At 46.3% G+C, this 12,579-nt stretch overlaps 1 protein-coding gene across 2 annotated transcripts in view; it reads right to left on the minus strand.

The window, feature by feature from the left end:
* fah (fumarylacetoacetate hydrolase (fumarylacetoacetase)) overlaps positions 1 to 2,053 on the minus strand; it is a 69,842-nt gene extending 67,789 nt beyond the window's left edge. The window contains exon 1 of one of the 2 annotated variants that reach the window (XM_063065772.1): positions 1,793 to 2,053. In XM_063065772.1, the coding sequence (XP_062921842.1) occupies positions 1,793 to 1,873 (81 nt within the window). In that variant the 5' untranslated portion in view covers positions 1,874 to 2,053. The remainder of the gene's footprint in view (positions 1 to 1,792) is intronic. The other variant, XM_063065771.1, reaches the window with a different exon arrangement.
* Positions 2,054 to 12,579: the final 10,526 nt, after the last annotated feature.

Genomic DNA, 12,579 nt, shown 5'->3' on the forward strand with positions numbered 1-12,579 from the left:
ATCTCGGCCCTTCTGGTCCGTGCCGAACGCTACTCTCACCTACTCCCACCGACCTGCACTCAGCCCATAACCCTCCATTTCTTTCCTGTCCAGATACCTATCCAATTTTTCTTTAAATGATAATATCGAACCTGCTTCTGCCACTTCTACTGGAAGTTCGTTTAACACTTACTTCAAGCTCCCCTGATAATTGACTTATCATTATATCACCCCACTGCGTCTGGTGCTTTCGATGTGGCCTTTTATATATTGGTGAGACCCGACGCAGACTGGGAGACGCTTTGCTGAACACCTACGCTCTGTCCGCCAGAGAAAACAGGATCTCCCAGTGGCCACACATTTTAACTCCACATCCCATTCCCATTCTGACATGTCTATCCACGGCCTCCTCTACTGTAAAGATGAAGCCACACTCAGGTTGGAGGAACAACATCTTATATTCCGTCTGGGTAGCCTCCAACCTGATGGCATGAACATCGACTTCTCTAACTTCTGCTAATGCCCCACCTCCCCCTCGTACCCCATCTGTTACTTTTTTTGATACACACATTCTTTCTCTCACTCTCCTTTTTCTCCCTCTGTCCCTCTGAATATACCTCTTGCCCATCCTCTGGGTCACCCCCCCCTTGTCTTTCTTCCCGGACCTCCTGTCCCATGATCCTCTCGTATCCCTTTTGCCTATCACCTGTCCAGCTCTCGGCTCTATCCCTCCCCTTCCTGTCTTCTCCTATCATTTTGGATCTCCCCCTCCCCCTCCAACTTTCATCCCTTACTCACTCTTCCTTCAGTTAGTCCTGACGAAGGGTCTCGGCCTGAAACGTCGACTGCACCTCTTCCTAGAGGTGCTGCCTGGCCTGCTGCGTTCACCAGCAACTTTGAGGTGTGTTGCTGGAATTTCCAGCATCTGCAGAATTCCTGTTGTTTGCATTTGACTGCTACTCTTGTTCGTTGGCAACCCTACCCGTGCCCCCCCCCTGCCCCCGGTCGGCCGGTCTGCAAGAATATTGTCAATATTAAACCGGTCTGCAGTGCAAAAAAGGTTGGGGACTCCTGTCCTACCTTATTATAACCATATAACAAATACAGCACGGAAACAGGCCATCTCAGCCCCTATAGTCCGTGCCGAACGCTTACTCTCACCTAGTCCCACCAACCTGCACTCAGCCCATAACCCTCCATTCCTTTCCTGTCCGTATGCCTATCCAATTTTTCTTTAAATGACAATATGAAACCTGCCTCCACCACTTCTACTGGAAGCTCATTCCACACAGCTACCACTCTCTGAGTAAATAAGTTCCCCCTCATGTTACCCCTAAACTTTTGCCTCCCTATTGAAAGAGGGTTCAGTGCAGTGAACCACATACTCACAAAAATCAGAAACCGCTTGGACATTGTTACACATGGGGACTTAAGGCTTTTGCTGTCGCAACTTGAGCCAGATACTTCAACCCTTGCTAAAAACCATCAGGCTCAAGGATCACATTGATATCGAAGCTGCTGTATAGTGCACAGGTACTGTGTAAGCTAGGTTTAAGGACAAATAAAAAATTTAAACAGAATCATTTTTCTCATGTTAGCATGTGGTAGACATGGGGGCTCCGGAAAGTAAGAGGGGTGTTGGCAAATATGAAGATCCTTTAGGGGGGCGTTGGGTTAAAGAAAAGATCGGGAAACATTGCTTCAGCTGATGCTCGCGGCGGCTGGAAGTTGAAACTAAGTTGTCGCGAGAACTTGCGCCAATTGTGGACCCGAAGAGATGAACTACTTCGTTCCCACGTGAAATGACACTTACATTGCCTGCCGTGGAAAAGACTCCGTAAGGAAGGTTCTGGATGGGGAAGTCCGAGTTCTCCGCTACTTTCAGGAAGGACATGGTGGCACTGGTGACAGCGGCGGCGGCCCCGGTGACTGTTAAACCGGGAAGGTCCAATCGCAGCGCGGTGTACCGCACCGCCCAGTCCCGTGATCCGCCGTCGCTCTCCGGTCCATGCCCTGGGCTCCGGCCACTGCCCGGGGTTGCTGGAGCTGCGAGCTTGTTGGAGGAGTTACTGTAGTAGTTAATGAGAAGCTAAAATCCACTCCGGCCAGTCTCCGAAACACGACCCTGCCGAGTTCTGGCCGCATGCTCCACATTGGCAGTGTTTTGATTTCCAAGTTATTTGGGAATTTTAAGGCAGTAATATGCTGCGTTTTATTGTTGAACGCGTATTAGGATAGGCGGGCGCTGTGGACTCTTCATTCACCCAGGGACGGTGCTTGTCACAGATATCATTGAGTCGCGCAGCACGAAAACGGGCCCTTCGGTCCGACTCGTTCATGCTGACCAAGAGCCCACCCAAGCTAGTTCCATTGCCCTCATTTGACCTATATAGAACATAGAAACCTACAGCACATTACAAACCCTTTGGCCCACATTGTTGTGCCGACCATGTAACCTACTTTAGAAACAGCCTAGAGTTACCACATAGCCCTCTATTTTACTAAGCTCCACATACCTATCTAACAGTCTCTTAAAACACCCTATTGTATCCGCTTCTACCACCATTGCTGGCAGTGCATTCCACACACCTACCACTCTCTGTGTGAAAAGCCTACCTCTGACATCCCCCTTGTACCTACTTCCAAGTACCTTAAACTGCGCCCCCTCGTGTTAGCCATTTCAGCATACACAATTAATGTATCTCATCACCTTATACACCTCTATCAGGTCACCTTTCAGCTTCCATCGCTCCAATGGGAAATGGCCAAGTTCACTCAACCTATTCTCATAAGGCACATTCTCCAATCCAGGCAACATCCTTGTAGATCTCCTCTTCACTCTCTCTATAGTATCCACATCCTTCCTGTAGTGAGGTGACCAGAACTGAACACACTACTCCAAGTGGGATCTAACTAAGGCCTTATATAGTTTTAACATTACCTCATGGCTCTTCAACACAACCCCATGGTTGATGAAAACCATCACACTATGCACCTTCTTAACAGTACTATCAATCTATACAGCAGCTTTTGAATGTCCTATGGACACGGATCCCAAAATCTCACTGATTCTCCACACTTGCAAGGGTCTAACTACCAAATTTGACCTACTGAAATGAACCACTTCATGCTTATCTGGGTTGAACTCCACATGTCACTTCTCAGCCCAATTCTACATCCTATCAATATCCCACTGTTAACTTCTGACAACCCTCCAGACTAACCACACTTTTGTGTCATCAGCAAACTTACTAACCCCTACTTCCTAATCCAGGTCTTTTATAAAAATCACAAAGAGGAGGGGTCCCAGAACAAATCCCTGTGGAACACCACTGGTCACAGTCCTCCATTCAGAATACAAACCATCTACAACCACTCTTTGTCTTCTATGGGCAAGCTAATTCTGGATCTAGAAAGTGAGGTCTCCTTGGATCCCACGCCTCCTTACTTTCTGAATGAGCCTCGCATGGGGAACTTTATCAAATGCCTTACTGAAATCCACATTCACTACATCCACTGCTCTACTTTCATCAATGTGTTTCTTTACATCCTTAAAGAATTCAATCAGGCCTGTAAAGCATGGCCTGCCCTTGACAAAGCCGTGCTGACTGTCTCTAATCAGATTATGTCTCTCCAAATGCTCATAAATCCTGCCTCTCGGGATCTTCTCCAACAACTTGCCCACACCTGAAGTAAGACTCACTGGTCTCTAATTTCCTGGATTAGCTCTGCTCCCTTTCTTGAACAAGGGAACAACATTTGCGACCTGTTAATCCTCCAATACTTCTCCTGTCCCTATTGATGATGCAAAGATCATCGCCAGAGGCTCAACAATCTCCTCCCTCACTTCCCACAGTAGCTTGGGGTATATCTTGTCTGGATCAGGCGACTTACCTAACTTAATCACAAAATGCTCTGCAGATGCTGGGGTCAAAGCAACACGCTGGAGGAACTCAGCAGGTCAGGCAGCATCCGTGGAAATGAACAGTCAACATTTCAGACCAAGACCCTAACTTACCTAACTTAATGCTTTTCAAAAGCTCCAGCACATTCTTTTCCTTAATGTCTATACACTCAAGTGTTTCAGTCTACTGTAAGTCATCCCCACAATTGCCAAGGGCCTTTTCCCTGGTGAATACTGAAACAAAGTATTCATTAAGTACCTCCGCTACCTCCTCCAACTCCATGCACGTTTTCACTATCGCACCTGATTGGTCCTATTCTCACACGGCTCACCCTCTTGCTCTTCGCATACTTGTAGAATGCCCTGGGGTTTTTCTTAATCCTACTCGCCAAGGCCTTCTCATGGCTCCTTCTAGCTTTCCTAACTTCATTCTTGAGCTCCTTCCTGGCACCCTTATAATTTTCTGGAGTTCTAATAGTACCTAGTTTCTTAAACCTTTTGTAAGCTTTTCTTCTTAACTAGATTTTCCACATCCTTTGTACACCATGGTTCTTTTATCCTACCATGCTTCTCCTGCCTCAGTGGAACATACCTATGCAGAACACCATGCAAATGTTCCCTGAATATTTGCCTCATTTCTGCCATGCATTTCTCTGACAACATCAGCTCCCAGTTTATGTTCCTAAATTCCTGCCTAATAGCATCATATTTCCCCATCCCTCAATAAAATGTTTTCCTAAATTGTGTGGTCCTATCCCTCTCCAGCACTATGGTAAAGGAGATAGAATTGTGATCACTACCTCACACTGAGAGATCTGACACCTGACCAGGTTCATTTCCCAATAACAGATCAAGTGCAGCCTCTCCCCTAGTTGGCTTGTCTACATGTTGCATCAGGAAACCTTCCTGAACACATCTAACAAACTCCACCCCATCTAAACCCCCTGCTCTAAGGAGATGCCAGTCGATATTAGGAAAGTTAAAAATACCCATCACAACAACCCTATTATTATTGCCTCATTCCAGAATTTGCCTCCCTATCTGTTCCTTGATGTCTCTGTTACTATTGGGGGGTCTATAAAAATACCCAGTAGAATTATTGCCCCCTTCCTGTTTTTGAATTCCCCCCACAATGGCTCAGTGGTAATACCTCCATGATTTCTTCCTTTTCTACAGCCAAGCTACTAGTCCTGATTAGCAATGCCACTCTCCCACCTATTTTTCCTCCCTTCCAGTCCTTTTTGAAGCATCTAAAGCCCAGCACACTCAGCAGCCATTCCTGCCCCTGAAACATCCAAGTCTCTGTAATGGCCACAACGTCATAGTTCCCCGTATTGATCCACGCTCCAAGTTCATCTGTCTTGTTTATGATACTCCTTGCATTAAAATCACAAACCATCTGGCGGAGTGCTTCTTTGCTCTATCATCTGCTTATCCTTCCTCGCAACCTCCCTACAAGCTGTCTCTACTTGTGCATCAACTGCTGCATCCTCTGCCTCTTCACTTCAGTTCCTACCCCCCTGCTAATCTAGTTTAAACCCTCCCCAATAGCATTGGCAAACCTCCCTCCCAGGATATTGGTTCCCCTCCAGTTCAGGTGTAACCTGTCCCACTTGTACAGGTCATCCCTTCCCCAGAAAAAGGTTAGAATGATTCCTGTGCGGGGTGGGTGGGGGGGGTCGGGGCAAGAGGGGGAAGGCAAAATTAAAAAGAAAAAAAAAAAGAATGATCCAAGAACTTGAAGGCCTGCCCCCTGCAGCATCTCCTCAGCCACTCATTCATCTGTGCCATCTTCCCGTTCTGACCTTCCTTAGCTTGTGGCACTGCGAGTAATCTGGAGATTACCACCTTGGAGGTCCTGTTCTTCAACCTCCTTCCTAACTCCCTAAACTAACTGCACAGGACCTCTACCCCTCTCCTGCTTATTTCATTGGTACCAACATGTACCACGACCTCCAGCTGCTCATCCTCCCCTTCAACAATATTCTGCAACTGCTAAGTGACATCCTGGACCCTAGCATCTGGGAGGCAACACACTATCCTGACGTCTGTATGCTAAACCTTCCCTATCCATGTATTTGTCTAAATGCCTTTCATATGTTGCTAATGTACCTGCTTGAACCATTTCCTCAAATAGCTCATTCCATTTACAGACCACCCTCTATGGAGAAAGGTTGCCTCTCAGCTTCCTATCAAACCTTTCTTCTCTTACATAAAACCTGTGCCCTCTGGGTCTTGGTACCCCAGCCCTGGGAAAGTCTGTGCACATTCACCCTAACTTTTCCCTTCGTCATTTTATATACCTCTATAAAATCACCCCTGGGTCTCCTTTGCTCCAAGGATTAAAGCACTAGCTAGCTCAGCCTCTCCCTAAATCACAGTCCTGATAACATGCATTATCATGAATAAACTCTTCTCAGACTTCCAGTCAGGTACAGGTATCAATTATAACCGATGTTTCGATGACAGAGTCTGCCATCTTTATCAGGGGTGATGCCTCAGCACGTCAAGAAGGGAGGAAGAGAGAAAACAGGGAATTATAGACCGGTTAGCCTGACGTCGGTGGTGGGAAAGATACTGGAGTCAATTATAAAAGATGAAATTATGACACATCTGGACATCTGGACAGCTGTAACAGGATCGGTCCGAGTCAGCATGAATTTACGAAGGGGAAATTGTGCTTGACTAATCTTCTGGAATTTTTTGAGTATGTAACTATGAAAATGGAGAGCCAGTGGATGTAGTGTACCTGGACTTTCAGAAAGCCTTTGATAAGGTCCCACATAGGAGATTAGTGGGCAAAATTAGGGCACATGGTATTGGGGGCAGAGTACTGACATGGATTGAAAATTGGCTGGCTGACAGAAAACAAAGAGTAGCGATTAACGGGTCCCTTTCGGAATGACAGGCGGTGACCAGTGGGGTACAGCAGGGTTCAGTGCTGGGACCGCAGCTGTTTACAATATATATTAATGATTTAGATGTGGGAATTAAAAGTAACATTAGCAAATTTGCCGATGACACAAAGCTGGGTGGCAGTGTGAAATGTGAGGAGGATGTTATGAGAATGCAGGGTGACTTGGACAGGCTGGGTGAGTGGGCAGATGCATGGCAGATGCAGTTTAATGTGGATAAATGTGAGATTATGCACTTTGGTGGTAAGAACAGGAAGGCAGATTATTATCTAAATGGAGTCAAGTTAGGAAAACGGGAAGTACAACGAGATCTAGGTGTTCTTGTACATCAGTCACTGAAAGCAAGCATGCAAGTACAGCAGACAGTGAAGAAAGCTAATGGCATGCTGGCCTTCATAACAAGGAGAATTGAGTATAGGAGCAAAGAGGTCCTTCTGCAGCTGTACAGGGCCCTGGTGAGACCACACCTGGAGTACTGTGTGCAGTTTTGGTCTCCAAATTTGAGGAAGGACATTCTTGCTATTGAGGGAGTGTAGAGTAGTTTCACGAGGTTAATTCCCGGGATGGCGGGTCTGTCATATGTTGAAAGATTGGAGCGACTGGGCTTGTATACTCTGGAATTTAGAAGGCTGAGAGGGGATCTTATTGAAACATATAAGATTATTAAGGTATTGGACACGCTGGAGGCAGGAAGCATGTTCCTGCTGATGGGTGAGTCCAGAACCAGAGGCCACAGTTAAGATTAAAGGGTAGGCCATTTAGAACGGAGTTGAGGAAAAACTTTTTTTACCCAGAGAGTGGTGGATATGTGGAATGCTCTGCCCCAGAAGGCTGTGGAGGCCAAGTCTCTGGATGCTTTCAAGAAAGAGATGGATAGAGCTCTTAAAGATAGCGGAATCAAAGGTTATGGGGATAAGGCAGGAACTGGATACTGATAGTGGACAATCAGCCATGATCACAGTGAATGGCAGTGCTGGCCCAAAGGGCTGAATGGCCTACTCCTGCACCTATTGTCTATTGTCTATTGTCATGTTAGGTGGTGTTCAAACCCTTATAGTCCGTCCCTCCTGATTGGTTAGTCCTCGTCCAATCAGGTTTCTGCTCTTGTTATAATATGGCATATCATCAAAGATGACAGTGAAGTGTGAATTCAGTGCCTGGATTGATGCTGGGTAGTACATCCGGTTTTTATTCTTCTTGACTTCAGTTTAACAGTTCTTTTGTAACTGGGAGGCTAACTGAAAGGGCTTATAAGGGCCAACCACATGACATAGGTCTGGAGTCATATCGAAGATGGGAGATCTGCTCCGCTGAAGGTTGTTGGTTGTCCCCTGTTGTGCAGCCAATCTGCCCTCCTGTCTGCTTGTTGACCAGCTGACTTTTGATTTACACTTGAGGTTTGGCAGTTTCTGACAACATCAGCATTTAATCACCTTCCATTATTGAGGAGGATTTAGACTCATCAACAGAGATTGGCAAATTACAGAAATATTAGCCATGGCATAGAAGAAGGCTACAATCCTCACCTACCACCCCAAGAGCCTTCGCATCCAGCACATCACTCTCTGTAACTTTTGCCATCTTTGATGGGATCTTACCACTAATCACAACTTACCTCCCCCACCCTGCACTCTTCGCTTTCCACAGTAATTGCTCTCTCCATGATTCCCTTGTCCATTCATCCCACCCCACTGATCTCACTCCTGGCCATCACCCCTGCAAGCAGAATAAGTACCTCCTCCCTCACCACCATCCTGGGCCCCTAGGACTCCATTCAGGTGAGGTAACTTCACTTGCCAGTCATCTACTGTATCCAGTGCAACCTTCTCTACATTGGTGAGACCTGGCGGAGATTGGGAAACCCCTTTGTCGAGCATCTTCCCTCCATCTGCAACAAGCAAGATCTCCCAGTGGCCAACCATTTCAATTCCACTGCTCATTCCCATTCTGATATGTCAATCCTTGGCCTCCTCTGCTCCCATAATCAGTCAACTCACAAGTTCCATCTGTGTAGCCTTTAACCCAACGGCATGAACATCAATTTTACTACCTTTCAGTAGTGTGTTGGGCATGTGGCCAAGTGGTTAAGGCGTTCATCTAGTTACCTCAAGGTTGCTAGTTCGAGCCTCAGCTGTGGCTGCGTGTTTGTGTCCTTGAGCAAGGCACTTAACCACACATTGCTCTAGTCTGTGCGAGGAGTGGCGCCCCACACAGACTTCCAATCTGCGCCTTGTAAGGCATGAAAATGCCTGATGCAGGCCTCTCATGGTCTGAGTCGACGTTCCCTCCCTCGGCATTCCCCTCCCTCAGTAATTTCTCTCCCCTCCTCCTACTGTGTTCCCTTCTTACCTCTTCTCTTCTCCTCACCTGCCTATCACCTCCCTCTGGTGCCTGTCCTCCTTTCTCCAATGGTCCACTCTTTAACTTTTGCACTTGTCACCTTCCAGCTTCTTACTTCAGCTTCCTTCCTCCATTTACCTACCTTACCCCTCACCTGGCTTCACCTATCACCCTATAGCGTGTACTCCTTCCCCTCCCCTACTTTCTTATTTTGGCTTCTTCCCTCGTCCTTTCTAGTTCTGAAGAAGAATCTCAGCTCATAGCATTGACTCTTTATTCCTTTCCATGGATGCTGCCTGACCTGCTGAGCTCCTCCAGCACTTTGTGTATATCACTCTGGATTTCCAGTACCTGGTGAATAACCCTTGCAGACCTTACCAGCTTCTGGAGCTACCCCTGGATCCTGTTCCCACGCTTACTTCCCAGTAACCTCTTCGCACCAGGAGACCATCAACTCTACCTTGGTTCTTCTGCTGCCCACCTGCACTAGAGGCAATTTACAGCAGCCAGTTAACCTAGCAGCAGATCATTGAGATGTGGAAGGATGCAAAAAGTCCCAGAAAAACCCACTTGGTTATGGCGAACGTTCAAAATCCCCATTTGCAGCATGCGTCCAGATTGAACCCAGGCCACAGGAGCGGAGAGGCCACAGCAGTTACTGCTGCACCATTGCACTGCTCACAGATAAAGTGACTTGGAGGGAAAATGTAAGTGGTGATAATCAAGTATGCTCCCTTGTCCTTCTGTCTGGGTTTGGATAAGTGACTGATGGTGTTTTGCTGCAGTGTGGGTGACACGCGAGGCATATGGGGCGTCAGGGAGGGGTAGCACCTGTGCTGGGGGAACATGTCGCGTCCTTTTTAAGGAGGTTAGTCTACCTTTGGTCCCCACCTGGCACTCAGCTCTCACCTGTGGCTCCCCGTAGCTGTTTGCATGCGACAGCGGCCACATCCCGGGCAACGGCTTCGACAAGCCGGCTAAACCAGGTGAGGGTAGCTGATGGGTCTCAAACCCTCGGTGAGATAGGGAATGTCTATCTCAGCATGTGAAGACAGACTCTGGTACATTGTGCGGACGAGACCAATGGAAGGTCCAACAGTCAAGAAGGCGGTCTCTGCAAGCGTCATGGAACATGTAGAGCACGACAAGACACAGAAAACATCCTGGTCATCCACTGTGTCTAGTCCCATCTCAGCCATCTCGACTCTTGTCTTGCTGCTGGATCCAGATGGGAATTGGGAAGAGAGAGTGAGGCTGACGCTGTGCAACTCTCCCTCACTTAAATCCAAATCATGTGCTAGTCTCGACACCATTATAATTGTGTCAAGGTCCTCATCGACGTTGACGATGGACGAACACAAGGTGACATGCACTGCATCCATGTAGGTCCTGGGTGGAGGAACTGAATGCTCATCCAGTGGACCATTTGTCCCACCTCAAATGTTGTGGGAGCTCCACCAATTGCAACAAGTGACAAGTGTTCAAAGTATTCCTGAACTCTGCACGGTAAATGATGGCGAACCTTCAGTGAGGGACAAGATGCATCACTGGGAATGGGATACCATCAGCATGGTTTGACCTCCACATACCATCAGACTACACCCCACCCCTACCCACCTCCATAGTCACATTTTACACATAGTGAATGATGGTAAGTTCCTGGATGTTGCTGACCTCAGACGTAGATGATGAGCAAATTAGTGATGCTGATGGTGTTGAATGTCAAGGGGAGATGGTCAGGCGGGTCTTGTTGCAGGTGGTCATCACCAGCTACTTGCCAGTCTATGTGTGGGGCAAGGCATGGACAACTTTCAAGCCCCATTATCTGAGGAGTTATGAATCCAAGCGACCTTCCTTTGTTTATTATGAATATTTGCTTGGACAGGGTGTCTAGAATCAGGGTCACAGTCTCAAAATATGTGGCTAGCCATTCAAGACTGAGGTGAAAAGAAATTCACTAACTAGTGGTTAGTGAATCTTTAAAGTTCTTTCCCAGAAGGCTACAGGGGATCACAGGAAACCTAACATTTATTTAAGGATATTATTTAATCCCCGACTCTTGTCCTATCACCCACCTATCCTTGTATTCTTTCTGCAAAATTAGTTATATCTCTAATGTTTTCTATTTCTTATGAAAGGACATTAACCTGAAAAGTTGATACTGTTTCTCTTTCCAAATGGCCGAGTATTTCCAACATTTTGAAAACATAGAAAGTAAACTAAAGAATAGACCATTTAACACTCATATCTGTTCTGCCATTTATTAGTGTTCACTTAGATTCCACTTTCCTGCTCTAATTTCACATTTCCTAAACATCTATTGATGCCTGCTTTGAACATTCACTGAGACTGTTATCACGGCCTTCTTGATTAGAGAATATTCAAAATTCACCATCCTCCAGGTGAAGACATTTCTCCTTGACGCCATCGAGAGTGATGGCCATTCACTTAAGAGAGACATTTTGTCTCTCCACCCCCCCAGCCCCCGGCTTCTATTTGGCAGAAGATAACAAAAGCCTGAAAGCATGCACAACTCGGCTTAATGCAGCTTCTATCCCTCTGGTATAAGACTATTGAATGGTTCTCTAGTATGATAAGATGGACGTTTGACCTCACTGTCTAACTCATTATGATCTTGCACCTTATTTACCTGCACTTCTCTCTACCTGTAATACTTTATTCTGTACTCTGTAATTGTTTTACCATGTATTACCTGAATTCACAGTTGTAATTAATTGATTTGCATGAACAGTATGTAATACAAACTTTTCACTGTACGTTGGTACATACGACAACAGTGAACCAATTTACAATGACCCTTGGACTAAGGCATTGCAGCCAGGTGGAATATCATTTGTTTATTTACCCTGTCAGGCCACTGGAATTTTTGTATATTCCCTTATAGGAGAAAATAGGTCTAATCTTCTTCATTTCTCCTTAATAAAGCAACCACTCCAGTTCTAGTAATCAAGTGGGACTTCATCTTGGACAATTTTCAACCCGGGCAATCTTCATTTCAGTCCCTCTACTACAAGTAAACTCTTCCTTAGATAGGGAGGCCAGACCTGTACATACGTAATATTCCAGATAAGATCTCACCACATCCCTATATAGCTGCAGTAAGGGGTGAAGGACAACATACTATTTACCTTACTGATTTCTTTTTGAGCCTTTGGCTTAGCATTCGAGACTCAGGTCTCTCTGAACATATTTCAGAGTCTCACTATTTAATAAATAATTCCGCCTTGCTACCTTTTTTTTGCTGAAGTGGAAATCTGGGACTTTGGCTTTGCAGTGTTGTTGAAAATTCATTCCACACCCACCCCAGTGAACCCCAACAGCAGGATACATCCTCCTCACTACTTCCACTGATTAGGGAACTGTGCATCGTGAACAAACTCAGGTACTTAGCAATTGGTCACCTCACCTAAACCATTGCTC

Source organism: Mobula hypostoma, chromosome 13, assembly GCF_963921235.1.
Source record: "Mobula hypostoma chromosome 13, sMobHyp1.1, whole genome shotgun sequence".
NCBI classification, from domain to species: domain Eukaryota; kingdom Metazoa; phylum Chordata; class Chondrichthyes; order Myliobatiformes; family Myliobatidae; genus Mobula; species Mobula hypostoma.